At 50.2% G+C, this 22664-nt stretch overlaps 1 protein-coding gene across 1 annotated transcript in view; it reads left to right on the forward strand.

Annotated features, from left to right (window-relative positions):
* The window catches only part of Gabrd (gamma-aminobutyric acid type A receptor delta subunit), a 16599-nt gene extending 8245 nt beyond the window's left edge, over positions 1-8354 (forward strand). The window contains exons 2-9 of the mRNA XM_008852632.1: positions 3115-3227; positions 3539-3606; positions 3696-3916; positions 5383-5465; positions 6019-6156; positions 6760-6915; positions 7189-7400; positions 7655-8354. Coding sequence (XP_008850854.1) covers positions 3115-3227; positions 3539-3606; positions 3696-3916; positions 5383-5465; positions 6019-6156; positions 6760-6915; positions 7189-7400; positions 7655-7945 — 1282 coding nt within the window. The 3' untranslated portion in view covers positions 7946-8354. The remainder of the gene's footprint in view (positions 1-3114; positions 3228-3538; positions 3607-3695; positions 3917-5382; positions 5466-6018; positions 6157-6759; positions 6916-7188; positions 7401-7654) is intronic.
* The last annotated feature ends 14310 nt before the right edge of the window (positions 8355-22664 follow it).

A 22664-nucleotide genomic window follows, 5' to 3' on the forward strand; every position in this document is an offset into this window, starting at 1 on the left:
ATATATATATATATACACACACACACACACACACACACACACACACACACCATATACAAGGAGCCGCTTGATGATATTTGAAGTGAAAGGATGGATAATTAGAAACAATTCCTGAAGGGTCCCTGGGGCTATGTCTCAAAGCAAGACTTAGAAAGGTGTTGGACAATGAAGTGTTGACATTTGAGAAGAAAAAAGGAAGGGCTAAAAGGTCTGGAGGGACAGGAAAACTATGTGGGAGAAGCTGAAGATGGAGAGGATGGGAGGGAGCAGGGAGGAGGAAGAAGGGAGAGGTAGAGTAGGAAGAGGAGACCTGCCCTTGGTATACCCAGAGGTGGAAAGAGGGCCTGGGCTGTTGTCCTGCATGGCGTACCAGATGGGATTGGTCCTCACACAGAGCAGGAGGGTGTGATTCCTAGTTGCTGTCACAGCGAGAACAGGAGACCAAAGATGAGCCTGGCTGGATGGCTCTGCATGAGGAGAAAAGCAGTCAATTCAGGTATGCAACCAGGCACCCAGTACCCAGCGTTGAGGGGACTGAGAGCCTCTTGAGTGGCCTGATGGGCGAAACCAGCAAGGGGCCTCACTCTGATAGGTGCGGGATGGGGCTGACTCAGACTCTCTCAAGGAGCTTAGATCAGGGACTTGGAGACCACATCCAAAGTCATTCCTTAGACCTTGGAACAGGATGGTCAGAGTAACAAGAGGCTCGCAGGATGGCTGGCCTCTATTGTTGTTATGGAGACTTCTTGGTTCTTGTCTTCTTCAAGGAAAGAATTCAGTCAAGAGACATAGACAATTTAAGAAAAAATTTACTTAGCAAAACAAGCACTCCAAAGAGAGATTGGAGTGGGCAGCAGCACCAAGTCAGGGGCTGTGTTGTGGAGTTTAAAGAAACTTTCCTGAATATTTATGAAGTGGGTGGTATATTCATGGGGTAATGTGACCCTTTCCTGCGCCCATGTCATAGAGGACAGGATCTCTCTTTTAGAGTATTTCTTTGCATGGTCCTCACAAAATGAGAGTTCAACGCCACAATGCAGATGACACTATAATTACATCAGGTGTTCTGAAGATGTAGTCCCTTCATTAGTAAACGTGTGGGAGGATGTCCTGGTGCCTTAATCTCTGTTAGAGTGGGAACAACTCACTGAAGCGTCAAGGATGTTTAACTACAAAGGAGCATCTTGCCATTGGCAGATATAGCTACTACCAAGATGCAACTGCAGTTTTTCTGTTACCTCATAGCCTACCCTGTAGTAGTCCCACTCTGTTAGCAAAGTCCCCCGCCTCCACAGTGGACCATTCCCCTATGGGAGGGAATACAGCATGCATTAGTGTTTTGGACTGTTACAACAAATTACACAAGCTGGGTGACTTCAAACAGAAATTTATTCTTTTCCACAAATCCTCTGGGACGTCTATGGGAACAGCTGCCTTGGGTTCCCTTCCCACTCCTGGTGGTGGCCAGCAGTCGTTGGTGCCCCTCAGCTTGTAGATGTACTCCCTGGCCTCCCCTCGTCTACATCTGCCCTCTCATTTCTGTCATCTCTTTTCTACTAAGGGTCATGGGATTGGGGCCTGCCCCACTCCATTGTGGCCTCACCCAAATTACACTTATTCCCAAATAAGGTCCAATTCTGAGGTTCCAGATAGGCATGGAGTGTGTGTGTGTGTGTGTGTGTGTGTGTGTGTGTGTGTGTGTGTGTGTGTTAGGTTCTATTTTACCCAGTGCCAATAAGCAGAACAAAGTATGGAGGGGCTGCCATGGGCTCCACGCTCTGGCAGTGCATGAGGGGGGGACATGATGACTCCCTCATATATTGCTTTAGATCCATGGGAGGGGTGTCCACACTGTCACCCTCAGCAAACTAAGGTGTTCCCCTAGGCATTTAGGAACCCCAAATCAGGCCAAATCAGGATTTGTGGCTTTGATGCAGAGAATAATTTCCAAGATGAGTCTGTGAAAGAGAGTTGGAGATTTTGTGAGAGGTGGTTTAATATAGGTCTAAGCAAGAGGATTAGGAGAAAGAAAGGCACTCAGAAAGGAAGCCATAACTAGTGTGGACATGGTTCCCCCGAGAGGGCAGAGGGAAGTAAGACAGATCCAAGCGTGGGTACTGGCTCCTCAAGGAAGAGTTGCAACGAATGTCCTAGCACCAGCCAATCTACCATTTTTGTGACTCTCAAGTTACATCTCAGAAGCTTGCTAAGAAGTCTTTCCCCCTCCTTTTAACTCTCTTGATAATAGGATGGCTCTGGAGATGCCTTGGGTGGAGTTATAGTCTGATGAGGTAAACCCAGAAGCCACTAGTCACACCTGGGCCTTAGTACATACCCTTTTCCCATAAACAGAGTTTCTGGTGAAATTCCTAGAAGATTGTAGGTTTGTAGATGGGAAGGAAGAAAGGCCTTCAGCAGTTGTTAACTCTGCTAGAATTCTTGCTTCTCTGCTGGCGAGAGGCTTCAGCTGGATTTCAGAGTAAAGGGCTCCTCTTCTCACATCCCCTGAATGTTCCCTGCCTTTTTATTCTGCTTCAGAGGCCCTCTCCCCTGTGGCCCTCGTGGGGGCTGCAAGGACAACACAGGCAGCTATGAGATTCACCTATTCCCAGCTGCTCCAGGGTCAGGCTGAGCCCTAGATGAACATGGCCACTTTGGTGGGGTTCAAGTTGGTTCTCCGTGGAAAGACAGTACAGGAATTTACACTCCTTTCTCCTGAGCTATCTCCGGGGAATCCTCACTCTTCAGAGCTGATAGGGAGATTATGTGCCCTTGCTGGGGTCCTTTGCTTCTCCTTTGGGGAGCCTCCTTGGGAGTAGGGACTTTTGGGTGATTGCTTGATGAGCCTCTGCTTTTCCTCCATGAACAAATGGAGGAGGGGATTGGGTAAGCCATCAAGGGAACCTGAAGACTTGACTTATATTTTGGACAAAGGGCATGCTCCCTAAAGACCAGGCAGAGAGGAGTCTGGCACTGCATAGGAAGGTAGAAGAGTGGAGGTCCTGTGTCCTGCCCAATGGACCCAGGAGGGCTGGCACCTGTGCCAAGGACAGTGTTCCATGCCCAGGTCGTGATGCTCTTACCTGGTATGACCAGTTGGCTTTGTGTTCCCAGAGCGATGAATGACATTGGAGACTACGTGGGATCCAACCTGGAGATATCCTGGCTCCCCAACTTGGATGGCCTTATGGAAGGCTATGCCCGAAACTTCCGGCCAGGCATTGGCGGTACGGGCAGCTGGTGGGGTGGGAGCATGGGTAGGCAGGGACAGCTCCACCTCTGGGTTTGATGTGGGTGTTGGATTCTCTTGGGTTCTAGGTTGGCAGTTATGGAGGTTCACTGGACCTCGAGCCCTGGGTCCCCTGGGGGAAGGTAGATCTCTCGAGGCTTTGTGAAAAATGTATACTAACCCCAAGGTCCCTGCAAAGGCCTGGGTTGTTTCTCCTGTCCTGTCTCTCTGGGCTAGCCTGGTAGGACAGAAGGATACTGAGTTGGGGCTCTTACCACACCAACTTCAGCTGGGCCTTCCTTCTTGCAGGTCCCCCTGTGAACGTGGCACTTGCCCTGGAGGTGGCCAGCATTGATCACATTTCAGAGGCAAACATGGTAGGTGCCAGCCAGCACTGCTCCCTAGGCTCTGTACCCCCAGGATGAGAGCAAGGACTCACAGTATCCCTGCCTCTCCTTCTCCACAGGAATACACCATGACAGTGTTCTTGCACCAGAGCTGGAGGGACAGCAGGCTGTCCTACAACCATACCAATGAGACCCTAGGCCTGGACAGCCGCTTTGTGGACAAGCTGTGGCTCCCTGACACCTTCATTGTGAACGCCAAATCTGCCTGGTTCCATGACGTGACTGTGGAAAACAAGCTCATCCGCCTGCAGCCTGATGGTGTGATCCTATATAGCATCCGGTGAGCTGGGCCTGCCTTCCCACGCTCTCTGGGTTCTGAAGGAAGGAGGGTCCAGACCCTGGTACAGATCATGGGATGCTCTTGCTGGAACCCTGAGACACAATAGTAGAGACTGTGACACTAATTGTCCCCTCTAGATCTTAGTTGGCATTAGCTCCAGAGGCTGCGGACAGGAGGCAGACAGATGTTTTTGTTTCTCAAATGAAGTTAAATTCATATAGTACACATTCACTAATTTAAAGGGAGCAGGTTCATGTATTTAGAACAGCCATCTGCAGTCTTCACCCTTAAATGACTTTGAAACATTCCATTGCCCCAAGAGGAGGCCCACTGTGACTGTGGAAGACTGGTATTCATCAAACAGTCATAGTGTCTCTGAGAGAGAGAAAGAGAGAGAGAGAGAGAGAGAGAGAGAGAGAGAGAGAGAGAGAGAGAGAGAGAGGTGGAAGTCAAAGGACCACTTTCAGGAGACAGTTCTCCCCTTCCATGGTGTGGTGTTTCTTGGGATGGAACTCAGGTTGTCAGGTTTGGTGACAAGCACCTACTGAGCCATCTCACTGACCGTTCTTCATTTTTCAAGACATGGTCTCATGTAGCTCAGAATGACATTAACTATTTGCTATGTAGCCAAGGCAGACAGGCATGGACTTTTGATCCTCTTCCCAAGTGCCAGGAGCCTGGCCACCGTCCATCTGCTCTCTGTTCCCACAGATTTGTCCGATCTGTACATTTTGTGCGAGTGGATTCATACCCTCCGGGGCCTTCTATACCTGGCTTCTTTCTCTTGTTCAGCTGTGTCTCCAGGGTTCATCTGTGTTGTAACATGCCAGCGTTTCACTCTCTTTTGTGGCTGAATAATATGCCATCGTGTGGTGGCCTTCATTTGCCCCACCCCTCTCCATTGATGTACACTTGCTCCTACCTTTTGGCCATCGTGAGCAACATTGTTGCTATAAATAATGCTACAAACGCACATACACTGTTTGAACATTTGTTTTCACACAAGTGCCTTTTATAAACGAAGCAAAATCAAGAGATTTTAAACAAGAACCTAAATATAGTTCTTTCCTGGAAAATCAGACCATTTGGCAACATTGAACCTGTCTTATCCCCCTTCCCCCCATCAGCTGTCCTTTGGGCCAGGACCTGGGGACCTGAGCTAGTTCCTATCTCATAAACACCCCAACTTGGATAAATAGTCAAACATTTTAAAGGATGAAGAGAATAAATAAAATTCAGTTGGGAGTCCTAAAGGCAGTCACACATGTCTATGAAGATGACCATGGCTTTCAGTTTTTACCCAGATGCAGAGGCATGGCAACCAAATCTGACAGGCAGCTGGAGCTGCAGGTGGCCCCTGATGGGCAGGAGGCTGATACAGCGGGTATCTCTGCCATCTGGGGGCAGAGGATATGCTAGCTTCTGAGGGGCTTCATGGCATCACTGACCTGCTTTGTTTGTTACAGCATTACCTCCACAGTAGCCTGCGACATGGACCTAGCCAAGTACCCCATGGACGAGCAGGAATGCATGCTGGACCTGGAGAGCTGTAAGTGACCATCCTCGTGTGGGCTCCTTTCTGGCTGGGGCTGCACTGACTTCTCCAGTGGAGCAGAATGTTCAGATCTGATTCTGAGGCTGTGCAGCTCAGAGTCAGGACAAAGCTAGCCTGGATTAGAAGGCAAGGAAGCATCCAGGACAGGGCTTCCCCATGAGCCAGTAACCTGGACAAGAAGAGAAGGATCTGGAAGGCCTGGGGGAGCTTGACCAACACCAGTGGGGCAGGACCTGGGAGAGCTGGCTATGGCAGCCAGGCTATCCCAACATAGCAGTCCTGGGCTATCCTGGGCTCCTGTGCATCCCTGCCCCCCCATCAATGGCGATCCCATTTTGCCAGCACCTCTGGCCCCATCCAGACCTGTTCAGAGGTGCTAGATGTTGTCTCAGAGCTGAGAGATCCCCTGCTCTTGACTGACCCTCTGCTCTCTCACTGTCACCTGGTCAGCCCTACCCCTCAGACTCTCTGTGTAGATGAAGTATGGTCTCTGGGGCTTCCAGGGGTTCAGCTGGGCCCTGCTGTCCAACCGTGGGCTCTCCTGTAGATGGCTACTCTTCAGAGGACATCGTCTACTACTGGTCAGAAAACCAGGAGCAGATCCATGGGCTAGACAGGCTGCAGTTGGCCCAGTTCACCATCACCAGCTACCGCTTCACCACGGAGTTGATGAACTTCAAATCGGGTAACTTGGGGGCATTCCTGTGAGCAGCCTGTGCATTTCTTGTACTTTCTGACAGAGCTGCCATCCAGCTCTGAGGGCCTCGGATGCAGCTGGAAAACCGCTGAGTTTGGCATTAGCTGAGCGTTGCCAGCTGTGCTCAAATGGGATGCGGACATGCTGTCGTGCTGTTGTGCCATACAGGCAGGTTTCTATCATCTTATTCCTGGGTTATTTCTTCCCAACACTCTAGGGTGAGAGGGCACATGAAGGTATATGTTAAGGCCCCTCAGTCTAAGCCCCTTCCTTGGCCGCCTTTCCTTCCAGAGTGTGGATTTACATAGAGTGGTATGGGTCACAGAGAAGGGGTCCATCCCCGACTGGCCGAGCAGGTCTCTCAGGACCAACTCAGCAAACTTGAAACTTCTTCTACTTCTTTGTCTGGGTGACCTAACCTCTGTGTAGCCAGACCTAGGGCAAGGGGTTATCAGGTGTAGAAGGCAGGTTTTCTAGGGTCTCCCTTTTGAGCTTCACAGTAGGTCCAACAGCCAACCAAATCCCTCCCTGAGTCTGTGGAGTGGGTGGATGGGCAGGGAACATTGGTCTGACAGTGGGCTGTCCCCACAGCTGGCCAGTTCCCACGGCTCAGCCTGCACTTCCAGCTTCGGAGGAACCGTGGTGTCTACATCATCCAATCCTACATGCCCTCTGTCCTTCTGGTTGCCATGTCCTGGGTCTCCTTCTGGATTAGCCAGGCAGCAGTGCCTGCCAGGGTGTCTCTAGGTATGAAGGGGGCTGTCCTCTCCTTCCATGAGCTGGTGGAAGGGCTGTACCATCCTATATATATCCTATCATCCATAAACCAGGCCCTTGGCACATAGACCCATGCTGTCTGCCCTGTGTAACTAACTGATCAGCCAGGCCAAACCTGCTCTCAGGAGACCTGAGTAGGAGTCGAGGTTGGGGGATTCCCCTCTCCCTGGGCCCCCAGGCCCTGTTGAACTAGGGTGGGAAGGGGATGGTGGGGCTCCAGCAATGGCCACCCATGCCCACCAGGCATCACCACTGTGCTGACAATGACCACGCTCATGGTCAGTGCCCGCTCCTCCCTGCCACGGGCGTCAGCCATTAAGGCTCTGGACGTGTACTTCTGGATCTGCTACGTCTTCGTGTTTGCTGCCCTGGTAGAGTATGCCTTCGCTCACTTCAATGCTGACTACAGGAAGAAACGAAAAGCCAAGGTCAAGGTCACAAAGCCAAGGGCCGAGGTGAGAGGGCAGGTGGGCTTGTCTCACGTTCACAACCAAGGAGGGATAAAAAAGGGGAGGGAGAAGTGAGGCTAGATGCCCACCTGACACAAAAGGTGGGTGGTGACTACCTGCCTGTTGGCCAGTTCTGGCCCTGAGTTCTGCCCCTGGGACCGGCTCCTTAGCGCAGCCTGCTGCAGGCTACAGTGGTACTTGTTGAGCATAGACAGAGATGTTGTTATCTGTCCCCCTGTCCCCCACCCCGCCCCCTGCAGATGGATGTGAGGAATGCCATTGTCCTCTTTTCCCTCTCCGCTGCTGGGGTCAGCCAGGAGTTGGCCATCTCCCGTCGGCAGGGTCGCGTCCCTGGGAACCTCATGGGCTCCTACAGGTCTGTGGAAGTGGAGGCAAAGAAGGAGGCAGGGTCCCGCCCAGGGGGTCCAGGGGGCATCCGTGCCAGACTCAAGCCCATTGATGCAGACACCATCGACATCTATGCCCGAGCTGTATTCCCTGCAGCTTTTGCTGCAGTCAACATCATCTACTGGGCGGCATACACCATGTGACAGCAACACACGGGCCACCTTCACATACCCTGTGGCCAGGTGGCAGTTGCCAGAACTCTGGAAGTGCCCTTTCTGTGGGTCTCAAAGTGGGCAGAGAGGATGCCTTGGCTTCCTGAGCGTCACCTCTGCTTTGCCCCTAAAACCAGCCTGCATTTCCTGCAAGATGGAGCAGGACCGGCTTTGGATGGAGGGCCAGAGCCAGACTGACCGTTAGGTGAGCCTGGCACTGCTGGGCCTTGGGAGCTATTAATTTTTAGACTCAGACTGATCCTGATTTCTAGGCCTTTGTTCTGTGGGGTCAAGAGCAGAGAGCAGAAGAGCGGGAGGGGATGGCCACCCTCATGGTGAAACGGAGAAAGGCATCATGAGGCCTCTTTGGTCCCCAGCATGAAATAAAGCTTTGACCTGGTGACTGGTTAGCATCTCTTGCACACAGCAGCTGCACTGTGGCCTCCTCTGCCTATTCTTGGACAGCCATCCTCCCCACAGGCTCAGTGTGAGGCATCTGGGTAGGGGCACCTAGGGTGAACATGTACCATGTGCAGGGCAGCAATGGAGGAATCAGGGTTTCAAGGAGGCTTGACTAGCCAGAGGGGGTTGGGTGGGGGTTGGAAAGGAGAGAAATCATTATTGGTGATGCCAGCTTCATGCCTTGGTACCTGTCCTATGCCTGTTACCGGGCTATATTGTAGCCATTTCCTCAGAGGCAGAATCAGATCTAGGAGCGTGAGCTGAGACCGCCAGATCTCAGACACCTCCTTCTGAAATGACCTCTTAAAATCTCAGGACCAGGGATAGTCTTGGAGTCAGGGGAACTCAGGGGCTGCATCCTAGAAGATGAGTTGTATGAGTATCCTTGGGGCACGAGGAAGGCAGAGGTACAGGGGCCTGGAGGTTTCTTATGGAGTCACTACCTCCTTGATCACCTGGTGGAGGCCCAGGCCCAGGGAGCCACTGTGGTACCTTCTTGGAGGAAATAATGGTAACTCAGAGGCAACTTCAGTCTCACAAAAACCCCTCAGCTCCTTCCTGCTGCAGCCTGAGGACCCTGCAGCCATTGGAATGTGTGACAGGCAGCTCTTAATAAAGGGATCTAGCTTTTCCAGGCAGAGTCTTCCATGTGGAAGAAAAAAAAGGGTACAATTAGCAGAACAGCTTTTCACCCCCACTCTGCTGCAGGGTCGAGGCATAGCCAGCAGCCACCAGCTCAAGAAGTGGCAGTCAGCCAGGTCAAGCACCCTGCCTGGCGGGGTAGCCCCGTGGCACCCTCCTGGTGGACCCCATCCCAGGCCACTGAGAGCTTGGCAGTGACTGTGTGAATCAGCAAAAGTGCCCAAGGAAGGACCTGCCCTGCCCTCAGCAACTCCAGGCCATTGTAGGTGGCAGAGTCATAAAGTCACTGATAGGCCCAGGCATTTCACCAGGGTCACAGGGCAGAGGAACACATTGGCTCCTCTGCCCAGACCACAACCAAGTGCTCAGTCTCTGCTTCCATCTCAGACCTCTTACCTCCTACAGACTCCTCCCTCCTGGCACCTCTGCTGTTCTGTACTAAAGGAGGAGGCTGTGTGGCTTGGCAGGTCACCCAGAGGGTGGGAGGACTGCGCCCCAGTGTGACCAGGAGCTACAAACAGAGAATAGGCCTAGGAGCCAGAAGAGAGCAGGTGGCCAGGCAGCAGCAGAGCCGGATCTGGGTCAGCTGGGGCTCCAGGACACCTCTTGACAGCAGGGAGGGGCAGTCCAAACCCAGCCAGCTTGGGATGGCCACAGGACAGGAATGTCCCTGCTTGGCCCCAGGGGTAGGGGCTCTTTCCCCACCTCAACACCTCTGCTCTGTAGGCTTCCTGCAGGTGCAGGGTTGATATTCCCATCTCCACAGGCCCAGAGAGTTGCCCAGAGTTGGGGACACATCCCAAGATGGTGTGCACTGTAGATAGTCCCACTGCCACTTCTCACTCTAGGTGTAGCCTGGGTCCCACCCCAAGGAAAGCAGGCAGAGTCAGCTGCAGCTCTGGGCCTTTGGGGAGAGGGGTGGGTTCAAATTCTCAGAGCTGCTGGATTCACCTGGATCGGGAGACCCTCAGCCTAACTCCTCTCCAACTGCAGAACCGCCCACTACAGTGCCCGCCCACCTCTGCCCTGCCTCTTGCCGCCTGCAGTCTGCCCTCTTTCTGCTACGTGTACCCACAGGGAGCTATTTAAAGCGGCCTTTGCGACTGCCTTGGGCTCCCACGCAGTCAGGCCCACCCGGGCAGAAGCCTTCGCCTGATTCCGCAACCAGCAATCACTCCCTCCAGCCTGCAGGCTGCTATTTCTGCCCACATGTTTATAAGGCAGGAGGAAGGACGGGAAGGGCTGATGTTTTTCAAACACCAGCTTCTGTTCTGGTAGTTAGGACAGGAGCTGACTGAAGGCCAGGGGTAGATCAAGGGCTTCAGCTGAGAACAGCCAGCTTGGGAAGAGGATGTTGGTGCCTCCAGATTGCAATGGCTCTGGAGGAGTCTCATCCTAGCTCTCAGGGTTGGAGACTCCTTTGTCTTTTTCCCAGGCTAGCCCCTCCCCAAGGCTGGAGGGGCTAAGGAGGCCTGGGTGTCGGGGACAGAGCGCCAATTTCCCTCTGGCAGCAAGGACAGGACAAGCCCCCATCCCCCAGGATCCAACCCTGCCCTCCTTCCAATGAGGTGAGCAGACATGAAGGGCTGACTCCCTGGGGGTTCCCCTCAGCCAAGCCCAGTCAAGGATGTGGATGTAGGGTTTGGAGTTGAGGATATCTATTTTCTAGGGCTACTATAACAAACTAGAGGGTTTAAACAACACAACAGAAATCTGTTCTCTCAGAGCTCTGGAGTGCAGAAGTCCCAAGCCTAGGTGTGGGCAGGGTTGGTCCTGTCTGAGGCCTCAAGGGGGTGAATCTGCCCTGATCTCCCTCCTCTGCTTCCAGTGCCACAGGCACTCTTAGCTTGTAGGTACCCTGACCTTTGTCTGCCTCCGTCATCTGGCAGTTTTTCTGTCCCTTCTCTCATATAGACACCTGCCACTGGACTTAAGGGTTATGATACTTCAGTATGGCTCATCTTAATTATATCTGCAAACCCTGTTTCCAAATGAGCCACATTCCAAGATTCTGGGTGTGCAAGCATTCCAAGAGGATGTTGTTCATCTCAGTTCGGATGGTGACCCCAGAAGCAGGACCCATAGTGTATGATGTAGGGAAAGTCAAGGGAAGAGGAAAAGCTGGGAATGTGCTTTATGACCTGGGGCAGTAAGAGCCAGTTCCCCTGGATATCTGTCTACCAACTCCAGCTCCAAGTGCAAGCTGAGCATTGCTTAGGAGCAAGATCTGTCCCCCTCAGGTGCTGCTTGAACCAGTGAAGCCTCTGGGGCTCCTACAGCCCACCGACTAATAATGCTTAGATCTGCTCAGACACCACATTAATTACATTTATGGCTGACTCTGCAAGGTGGTGGCTGTCACAGTAACAACCGAAAAAGACTCTGGAGGATTGGTGAGTTAAGCCCAGCTGTTCCCTCAGCTGCAGCAGCCCCAGGGCATGAGGCTAGGCTTAGTGGAAACTGTTCCCTCCCCACCCATCCCTGAAAACTCTCTTGAAGGCTCAGGTGTCTCTAGATGCCTGCAGGTCACTGGCCTTGATCACTTTGTTCTTGTCTAGCAGTCAAAGGGACAGCTGTCTACACTGAGTCCATGGGAAACTTGAGAAGAGAGTCCTCTGACATCCAGACCCGTTCTTCCCAGCCTGCTTGAGTGTTTCCAGCTAACCCGCTAAAACAGAAGATGGCCACTCTCTCTAGCCCCACCTATAGAAAGTCTGGATTGGCCTCTTCTACCTTAGAGATTTTGCTCTAGAGACAGGGCTCTGCCATTTCTGAGTATACCCACCACTCTATGGGCTTGGGAGACTAGGATATGACCCCAGGGTGGGTCCACAACATGTTGGGTTGACTATGAGATAGATATGAGCTAGGCCCCCATAAGTCACTTGGCATTCAGAAGCCAGCATGCACACAAGAGCAGCAGTAACTCTTCGAGTCAACTGAGCTCTTATATCTGACAAATTGTAGGTGACTTCCCCACAGGGCATATTCTGGTTATGTAGGACCCCCAGGCTGGGGTACCCAACGTCCACGGGAGGTCACACCCCAGTAACTCAGTCCTCAGACCAGGAGATGCAACAAGCAAGAGGATTTAATCGTTTGCACAGACGGGCTCCTGCCTCACTTGGAGAGAGAGAGAGAACAGCAGCCCCAAGCTCAGCTTACAGGTGACTTTTAAAGACAAAAACCACGAAACACAACCCGACAGCAGTGGGAGGGAGCTGGCAGCAACCGGCAGCAGTGGGAGGGGGGAAGTTTTGGGTGATGTCCGGCTTGTGTATGGAGCATGAAAAGGTCAGCTCTTTCTCAGCAGTTAGAATTATTTTACTTTTTACTTCCTTGTTCTGAATATTTTTCTTTGGTCTGGGGGACTTGGTTTGAATCCACTTTAACCTGGGGGGCTTTAGTTTGATTCCATCAGTGAATAGCAGCAGGCTTTGGGGGATCCTGATTATATATATGGGTGAGGTGTTACAAGGTCCTTCTCAAAAGAGGGCAGGTCTCTTCTTGAACCAGAGGCTCTGTCTTAATCATTTTCCTTGTTCTGAATATTTTTCTTTGGTCTGGGGGACTTGGTTTGAATCCACTTTAACCTGGGGGGCTTTAGTTTGATTCCATCAGTGAATAGCAGCAGGCTTTGGGGGATCCTGATTATATATATGGGTGAGGTGTTACAAGGTCCTTCTCAAAAGAGGGCAGGTCTCTTCTTGAACCAGAGGCTCTGTCTTAATCATTTTTCTTTCACTGGTTCTAAGTTGCTGACAAAAGAAATTTGAGGAAGTGCAATGATTAGCTCCAGTTGTCAGCTTGACACACCTGGAAAGAGGGGACCTCAGAGAAGAATTGGCTTCATCAGATTGGCCTGTGACCATGTCTGTTGGGCATTTTCTTAATTGCTAATTGATGTAGGAGGGCCCAGGCCACTGTGGGCAGAGGCATCCCTGGGTAGGTGGGCCTGGGCTGTACAAGAGTAGCAGAGGGGCTGAAGAGATGGCTCAGTGGTTAAGAACACTAGCTGCTCTTGCAGAGGACCCGGGTTTGATTCCCAGCACCCATATGGTGGCTAATAACCGTCCATAACTCTAGTTCCAGGGGAATCTGAAGCCCTCTTCTGATCTCTGTGGCATTGCATGACATGGGTGCACTTGTATACATACATATGCAGGCAATACACTCATACACATAAAAATAATAAATAAAATATAAAAAAATTAAAGTGGCCAAGCCATCCAGCAAGCAGCATTCCTCCACGGTCTCTGCTTGAGTTCCTGCCTCCAGGTTCCTGCCTTGAGTTCCTGCCCTGACTTCCTTCAGTGATGGATTTTGACCTGGGAATTGTAAGATGAAGTAAATCCTTTCCTACCCAAGTTTGTTTGGGATAGTGTTTTATCACAGTAACAGAAATCAAACTAGAACAGAAATTGGTACCAGGAGTAGAGTATTGCTATGATAGACCCGTCCATGTTGTTTGGGAGAAGATTGTGGAGGATTTTGGCACTCTGGGATGGAAAAGCCATTGAGTTCTCAGAGATTAAGGAACTGTTCTCTGGGAGCTTTGATGATAAGAAAGATTAGATAAAAGCAGGTGGTGGAGGGAGACCTGGCTTGTGACACTTCAGATGGACATTTGAGAGTATCTCAGTGACTATAAGGGCTGTTTGTGTGATATTTAAAATTAAGAACCTGTGATTTCTGGTTGACTGGGGCTGAAGAATCAGCTGTGATTAGCAAGAGAGCCCTCCCCCAAGTGAAATCTTTGCTTTACTGGGACAATTGATGCTGGGATGAAAAAATCAGCAATGAATGACACCAATATTTCCTCAGGGTCAGCACACAGATGCTGTGTTCCAGAGAAGACCAAGGCTGCCTTTCAAGTTGAAAGCCAAACTTGGTGATGTGTAAGAGTCTTCCACATGATGCTGGGTTTTTGTTTCTCTGTTGTTGTTGTTGCTGTTGTTGAGACAGGTCTCACTATGACTGGTCTGGAACTCACAATGCAGACCAGATTGGCTTTGAACTCTACCTGCCTCTGCCTCCCGAATACCAGGATTAAAGGCATGTGCCACCACATCTGGCCTTGGTGCTGTTTTTTTAGGACATGAAAGGGTCGTGGAAAGCAGCTGAGGCTCGGCATCACGTGGCAGGGTTGGAGTCTGCATAGAGGCCAGGCCATTGGTCAAGGTGCAGCCTCAGTTGAGGTGGAAATTCCAGAATTGAAAGGGTCTTGGAGAAAAGCTGAGGCTTGGCACCATGTGACGGGTTGAAATCCCTGAAGAGGTCAGGAGAGGCCACTGGCGAAGGTTTAGCCTCCGTTGTAGTGGAAACCCTAGTTTATTGAAAATACCAGGACTGTTGGATGACCACCAAGGACAGCAGTAGGTATGGCATGGAGCTGCCTGAGCCTAGGAGACAAGCAAGCTATGTGTGCTGCAGATGGCAGAGCCCGAGAAGTGGAGCTGTACAGACCTTTTGGAGCCCAGAAGATCATGTCCAAAGGTTGGACAGGGGGCTTTTTACACTGTTGGATTTTTGTTTTGCTTTCGTTGTAACTGTGTCCTAGTTCTTCCCTTTTGGAATAAGAGGTCCGCAACATCTTTAATTTTACAGCAGCCACAGCTGAGAAAGTTTGGATTATTTTAAAGAGACATTGAACTTTTTTAAATTTTATTTTATGTGAATGCGTGTATTGCCTGCATGCAGGTAAGTGCACCCATGTCATGCAATGCCCTTGGAGGTCAGAAGAGGCTGTCAGATCCTCTGCGACTGGAGTTATGGACAGTTGTTAGCTGCCATGTGGGTGCTGGGATTTGTACCTGAGTCTTCTGCAAAGAACAGCCAGTATTCTTAACCGATAAGCCATCTCACCAGCCCCCAGAGACACTGAACTTTTAAGTGATGAATTTTTTAAAAACTCTGAGTCTTTTAAAGTTCAACTCTGTCTTTTTTCTGTTTTTGGATTAAAAAAAAACCTGCTGAATGTGTCTCAGGTACGAAGGAGAGCAGTGTTTTTTCTTTTAAGCCCCAGCTGGTCCGGAACTCACTGTGTAGATCAAGCTGGCCTTGAACTCAGAGAGATCCGCCTGCCTCTCCCGAGCCCTGGCATTAAAGGCATGCACCACCACGCCCGGCTTTTATTTATTATTTTTATTTTGTGTGTATGTGTGTATTGTCTGCATGTAGGTAAGTGCACCCGTGTCATGCAGTGCCCAAGGATGGCAGAAGACATTGCTGGATCCCTTAGAACTGGAGTTATGGACAGTTGTTAGCTGCCATGTGGGTGCTGGGATTCGAACTTGGGTCTTCTTCAAAGAACAGCCAGTGTTCTTAACTGATGAGCCATCTCTCCAGCTCCCCTCCCCCCTTTTTTTCCTGATACAGCATTTCCCTATAGCCCCAGCTGTCCTAGAACTCCCTATGTATACCAGGCTGGCCTTGATCTCACAGAGATCTGCCTGTCTCTGCCCCCAAGTGCTGGGATTAAAGGTGTACATCACCATGCCTGTCAACTGTGTCATATAGTATAATACATAATGAGATCTTGGGGATAAGCACGAAAGGAGAGGGCATGGCTTATAGTGATGTGTTTGTGTGTCAAGTTGACTGGGGTCAATGGTTCTGGAAGCTTCAGTTGTCGACCTGACACACCTGGGCAGAAGGAACCTCAGGTAAAGAATTGGCTCCATCAGACAGACTTGTGCCCATGTTTGTGAAGCATTTTCTTGATTGTTGATTGATGGGCAGAGCCATCCCTGGGCAGGTGGACTCGGACTGCGTAAGAGAGGTAACTGCAAGCTATAGTGAGCAAGCAGCGTTCTCCATGGTCTTTACTTCAGTTCCTGCCCTGACTTCCCTCAGTGATGAATTTTGATCTGGGAGTTGTAAGATGAAATAATCCCTCTCCTCCCCAAGTTTGTTTTGTTACAGCACCAGAAAGCAACTGGAACAAGAAGAAAGGGTTTATTTTGGCAGTTCCAGGGGGATGCAGCCCATCACGGTGGCAGAGAAGCCATGGTGGCAGGAGCAGAGGGCTGGCTGGGCACCTGCATCCACGCTCAGAGAGAAAGCAAGAACTGCATGTGCTCAGCTCACTTCCTACTTTTCTATTCAATCCAGGACCAGGACTCCAAGCCCAGGGAATGGTCTCACCTACAATTAAGATAGGTCATCCCACCTTGATTAACTTAAGATAATTTCCCCACAGGCATGGCCCTCCAGAGGCTTGTCTTCCTGGTGATTCTAGATTCTGACATATTGACAATTAACACTAGTCATCGTAGACCCTGAGTATGAGAACTGACTCTGAACTGGAGGCAGAGGAGAAACCAGTCTTCTGTCATGATTGTTGACATGAACCTTCACACCTCGGTTCCAGTTACACAAATCAAGCAAAACCCTAATGCCCTGTTAGCTGTTCATCCACCCGACTCTGATACACTGTGTCCTCTGAGTCATAGATTGTTTTGAGCAAGGGACCCAAGATCCTTCTGGTCTTTCTTCCACGTCACCATAATTATGCCCACCTTGCCCTCAATGGTTGATGCAGCTACACCCCATGTCAGAAAGAGAGTGATGGCCTCTTAGGAATCATATTGTGGGCTGGGCCTGGTGACACAGGCTGGTAATTCCAGCTGCTCAGGAGGTTGAGATAGGAGGATTGAAAGTTCAAGGCCCACCTGGTCTATAGACTGAATTCAACTCCAGCCTGGGCAATTTAGTGAGATTTTGTCTGGAAGTAAAAGATGAGAAGAGGATGGGCTTGGGATATAGTTCAGTGAGAGCACTTGCCTAGTATAACTGAAACCCCAGGATCTCTCTCAAGTACTACAGAGAGAGAGAGAGAGAAAGAAAGAGAGAGAGGCAGAGCTAGTTAGCTTCAGCTCTCAACATGACACAGCCCAGAAGTATCTGAGAGAGTCCCAGTTTAGGGATTTCCTCCATCAAAGTGGCCTGTAGGTATATCTGTGAGGCATTTTCTTGATTGCTAATTGATGTAGAAGGGCCCAGTTCACTGGAGGCAGGGCCATCCTAGGCACGTGAACTGGGGTTATATAAGAAAGCTTGCTGAGCAAGCAAGACAGCAAGCCAGTAAGCAGCGTCCTTCCTTTGGTTTCCGTCTTGAATTCTTGCCTTGGCTTCCTTGATGATGGACTGTAACCTGTAAGATGAATTAAGCCCTTTCCTCCCCAAGTTGCTTTTGGTCATGGTGTTTATCCCAGCAACAGAGAGCAAACGAGAGCAGAGACGTAGGAGACCTGCCAGGAGTTGGAGGCCAATCTGGGCTTCTGTTGAGATCAGGCTGTGCCTTGCTCTGTTACCCCATACTGTGTAAAACACTGGTTCTGCAGGCTGTGCCTTGCCATGAGAGACTCATTTCACAAGCAGCATTTGAGTGCGGATGCAGAGACAGGACTCTGTACCTTGTGTGTATGAACACCACCACCTGTCTATCACAGCCCGTGAGGCAGATTGATAAGTAACTTATTCTTAAAAGTAAATTTGGTAGGACTGGAGAGATGGCTCTGCAGTTAAGAGCACTGGTTGTTCTTGCAGAGGTCCGGGGTTCGAGTCCCAGCACTCACATGGTGGCTGACAACCATCTGTAACTCCAGTTCCAAGGGAATCTGATGCCCTCTTCTGACCTCCTTGGGCATTGCATGACATGGGTGCACTTATATACATGCAGGCAACACATAAAATAAAAATAATTTTAAAATTTTAAAGTAAAAATGGTACCACCTATAAACTTATCAAAGTAAATTTAGACCATCTGAGCCACGGGCATATAAGGAGCTTATCGGAGCTGGGTGTGGTGGCACACGCCTTTCTTGGGGGGCAGAGGCAGGCACATCTCTATGAATTCAAGGCCAGTTTGGTCTACATTGTAAGTGCCAGGCCGGCTGGGGCTACAGAGAGACCCTGTATCAAAAAAGATTAAATAATAAATAAATAAATAAATAAGAAAGAAAGAAAGAAAGAAAGAAAGAAAGAAAGAAAGAAAGAAAGAGAAAGAAAGAAAGGAGAAAAAGAACCAGGAAAACCAGGCCTGACAACTTAGGAAACATACCAGACTATGGGAGGGGGCAACGGCCTCCCCTGAATCCTATGAAGAAGAGGGCGTGTAAGGCTGCAATGGTGTTGGCCCCACCCATCTGTCATCTGACCACCAAACAGGCAGAGGACTCCCAAACTGTCCTAGGGGCATCAGCTTAGTTCTGTCCCCACTGCTAATGCAGCCTATTCAAATCGCCGTCTGTCCATCTACCCAGTCATCTGTCTGGGCCCAGTCCTGCTCTTTACCTCTACAGCCTCCACTGACCTGTGCCTCACTGTTTCAGCTCCACTCAACCCCAAGGCTGGGAGCAAACCTGTGACCCTATGGTTTGGCTCTGTGACAGGGCCTCCAGCAGCTCTCTGATGGGGTTCACTATCTTAACTCCGCTGAGGAGACTTCACATGCCTTTCGGCCTTCTGTCTCCAATAAGGCCTCTTTGAATTCCTTAAATTCTGCTGCAGCTTCTTTAACCCTTGTGTGCACATGCACGCACACGCACGGAAAAAGAGACAGAGAGATTTACCGTGATGTGTATTCTGTGATCTGAGAGTTAATGTAAGTAATTAAAGTGGAGTAAAAGAATCTGTGTTTGCCAACAAGCAGCTATCCAGGGAAATCAGGACTGCTTGGCAAATTGCAAACAGTGAAACCAACATAACTTATGAATTTAATTATCCAATAAATTCTGACATTGAGGAAAGACACAAATGTTTCTGACATAACGTGTTCACCACAGCTTTGTATTGAAGAGCTCCAAGCTAGCCTGTGCTACATAAATGAAATCCTGTCTGGGAAAAAAGTTGTTTTTTCTGGTATTTTGTTATAGCAATGGAAAGCTAACACTTCCTACAAAATGAGGCGATAACATTCCTTTCTCATGGGTTGTGACCTCAGAGGTATCACAGTCTACAAAGAGCACCCAGAACAGTGTCTGGCTCTTGCTAGCACTCAGTAGATACTTATTTTTACCTGGCTCATAGCTCCTGTCTTGGTGCCAATTAGCTTTTGAGAAGAAATGCCAAAGGAAGACTGACTGCCAGCAAGGAGCCCGCAGGGTCTGTACCTGATTGTCCTGACTGTGTGGTGGGAAGGACTCCAGTCCAGCTGGCTCCTCACCCCTATAACGCTGCCCCTTTCCTCCATATTGGAAGAGTGTCATGCCTGCATGTGCCCCTCATTTCCAGAGGTCTGCTGGCTCCTCATTCTGGGGCTCTTTCAGTATGGTTTTCCCTTGCAGCCCAGAGACACAAGTTCTGTGCAGTCAGCTTGGCTGGGGATTGGGATGGATGTGGGGCTCCTAAATTCATATCCTCGGCCTAGGATGGCCCAATAGCCACCATTCTCACAGTACCAAGAAATTCACATTCCTGGGCAGTGTCCACACAGTCCTGCCTGAAGCCAATTTGTCAGCCGGAAGGTCAAAGGAGCCAGCAACACTGCCTGTGGGAGGCTCCTGACCCTGGTCGTAAGAGGTCTTGAAAATCTGCTCTCTGCAAGAAAGCTCAGATGCTTCCAAAGAGAAGAGTGTCTGGACACAGCCAGGCTGCAAGGTCTTTGGTTGGGAGCCTCCCTGCAGAGCAGCAACTTCTCTTCCATCTGCTAGTTTGCCAAGGCCAGTGCCGCCCAGCAGGGGCACACCTCCTTATGTCCTGGCAGAGCTTCACCTACCTGGGTCAAGTCAGGGCCAGGTTGTGCGTGGGGGCGTGTTCACGTGTCTGAACACGCAACCTTCCATCTCAAAGGCCATAGGCCGCTGGTTGAGTGGAGTCCATTGCAGTCTTGGGTTCCCCTTTGCTGCTGGCCACAATTACCTCCCACTTGGCCTTTGCAGCCACTTGCCAATAACATGTAGTATAAGAGTTGCCTGTATTTCTAGGTCTTTCCTTGGGTCAGGTCCTGAAGTTAGAACTATCAGAAAGTAGACCTGATCCTGTTCAGGCTCTAGATGCCTCTGTTAATTTGCTTTCTAAAAGCTAGTCCCTACTTGGGGGCTGGGTAGAGGGGTTTCTCTCACAGCCTAGCCAGGTCAGGAACCTAAGTGATGTCTGTATATCATCAGGCTGCCAACATGACCTAGGAAAGGTTCATAAACATGCTGGGTCTGAGCTCAGCCTTCAGGAAAAGACAGTGAGCACACGATCGCAGACTTGGTTGACAGCCGCCCCACAGGCAGCAGGTCCCCTCAGGCCCAGCTTGATACCCCAAGCCTGTAAAGTGCACTTTGTATGAAGCCAGTAAGGGGCTCAGCCTGGGGTTGGGAGACCTTTCCCAATCCTATTATCAGTATCTCCAGTAATTGTTTAAGTTAATATAACTATTTTCATGGGGCTAAAATAGTGCTCTTAGCCCTGGAGCTGTTGCCTGCATTGCCATGGCAACATGGTTCTGGCATGGACTCCTCATCCTTCACTGAGTCTTAAAAAAACCCAGTCCTCAGAAAGGTACAGTGGGGCCCAGTCTATTTTCTGAGGCCTTCAGACTGGTGCAGCCCAGGAGCCCAGTTGCTTTTGTACCCATATGCTCTGAGCTGACTCAGGCCCAGGTCCTCGTCCCAGGCAGGCCCCAAGAGACAGACCCCACTCTATGCTTGGTCAAACTAGAGAGAGGTGTACATAAATGTGTTTCCCTGCTGTGGCCTAGAGTCCCTGAAGGGACCTTGAGCCTCAGCCCTGCCTTCTGTGACCATGTGACCCTAGAACAGGTCCAGAGCCTACGAGGCCCCTGACCTGCACTCTAGGAGCATGTGACCGTGAGACAGGTGCAGAGGGGTCATGACTCGATGTCCTAGGGAAAGGCTGAGGGCTGGGGAGGAGATACTTGGTGCAGACTGGTCCAGGGAGGCACCACTGTGCCTAGTGCAGCATGTGGCCCTAGAGAGCGACTGGGCCCTTCTTCCAGGTTCAGCTGGTAAATGTGTGAGAAGCCTCTGATTGGCTGTTGGTGACTTCATAGCCCTCCTGTCCCCTTATCTAGCTTCCCCCCTCTTTAGCCTCTTGATACAGTAGCCCATACCTTGGCTCTCTTGCCTCTGCAGGATCCACATTCACCCAGGACAGCCTCAATGCCCACACACACCAACATATACACACAGACACACACAGGCACAGACACACACACATGCACACACACACGTACACACACACAGAAGCATAGAAGGCACTCTCAAAATACATGCACAAAGGCAAACAGGGAGAATCAGACATACACATGCAGGCACATGTGCAAACATGCATTCATATGTACAAACATGCAGTAGCCTTAAAGCAACCTAAGGGAGAAATGGTATATTTTAGCTCGCAGTTCAAGGAATCGTCATGGTGGGGAAGTCACGGTGGCAGGAGCTTGAGACAGCTTGGTCACATTCCATCCAGTCAAGAAGCATGTGAGTACCCAGCTCACCTTCTCCATCTTCAACATTGCCCCACTCAGAGAACTGTCCTGCCCACAAGTAAGATGGATGTTTGCACATCAGTGAACACAATCAAGATACTCTTCCACAGGCATGCCCAGAGGCTCATCTCCCAGGTGAATCCAGATTTTGTCCATTTGGCAATGAACACTACCCATCATACCCTCTCAACGGTGTTTTATTTTTTAATTGAATTATTTTGCATGTTTTTACATATGCACAGATACCTGCATCCATGCCTATAGAGACACAATATGTCTTTTTTTTTTTAATCACTCATCACCTTATTTTTTTTTAAGATTTTATTTTTTAAATTATGTGGGTGGTTATGTGCATGCGTGCCATTGCCCTGGGAAGCCAGAGGTGTTAGATCCCCCAGAGCTGGAGTTACAGGCAGTTGTGAGCTATCTGATATGGGTGCTGGGAGCCAAGCTAGGGTCTGCTGCTAGAGCATCTTAACACTGAGCCAGCTCTCCAGACCCTTTCGCTTTCTTTTTTGAGACAGGGTCTCTCATTGAGTCACAAGTTTAGACTGATTGACCAGCAAGCCCCTGAGATGTGCCTGTCAACTTCATCCCCAGCACTGGGGTTATAAGACACAGGCCGGGGGCTGGAGAGATGGCTCAGCGGTTAGGAGCACTGACTGCTCTTGCAGAGAACCCAGGTTCGATTCCCAGCACCCACATGGCAGCTATGAACTGTCCTTAACTCCAGTTCCAGGGAAATCCGAAGCCCTCTCTGACCTCCGCAGAATTGCACAACACAGGTACACTCACATACATGCAGGCAATACACTCATTCATGTAAAATAATAAAATATTTTAAAAAATGACACAGACTGGCACTTCTGACTTTTATGTGGGTGCCAGGAATCTGAACTCGGGCCCATGCTTGCCTAACGAGCACTTCATGCACTGAGCAGCGCTATTTTTTTTTTTTTGAAACAGGGTTTCATATAACCCAGGCTAGCCTCTAACTAGCTATGTGGCTGAGGATGACTTTGAACTTCTGATCTTCCTGCTCCCTGAGTGCTGGGATTACAGGTGTGCACCACCATGTCTGGTTAATGCTGTGCTGGGCTCCCTGCATTCTAGGCCAATACTCTACCAACTGAGTTACAGCCCTAGCCCAGCAGTGTTTTATTT

This window comes from Nannospalax galili, unplaced genomic scaffold, assembly GCF_000622305.1.
Source record: "Nannospalax galili isolate Female #2095 unplaced genomic scaffold, S.galili_v1.0 scaffold806, whole genome shotgun sequence".
Lineage (NCBI taxonomy): Eukaryota > Metazoa > Chordata > Mammalia > Rodentia > Spalacidae > Nannospalax > Nannospalax galili.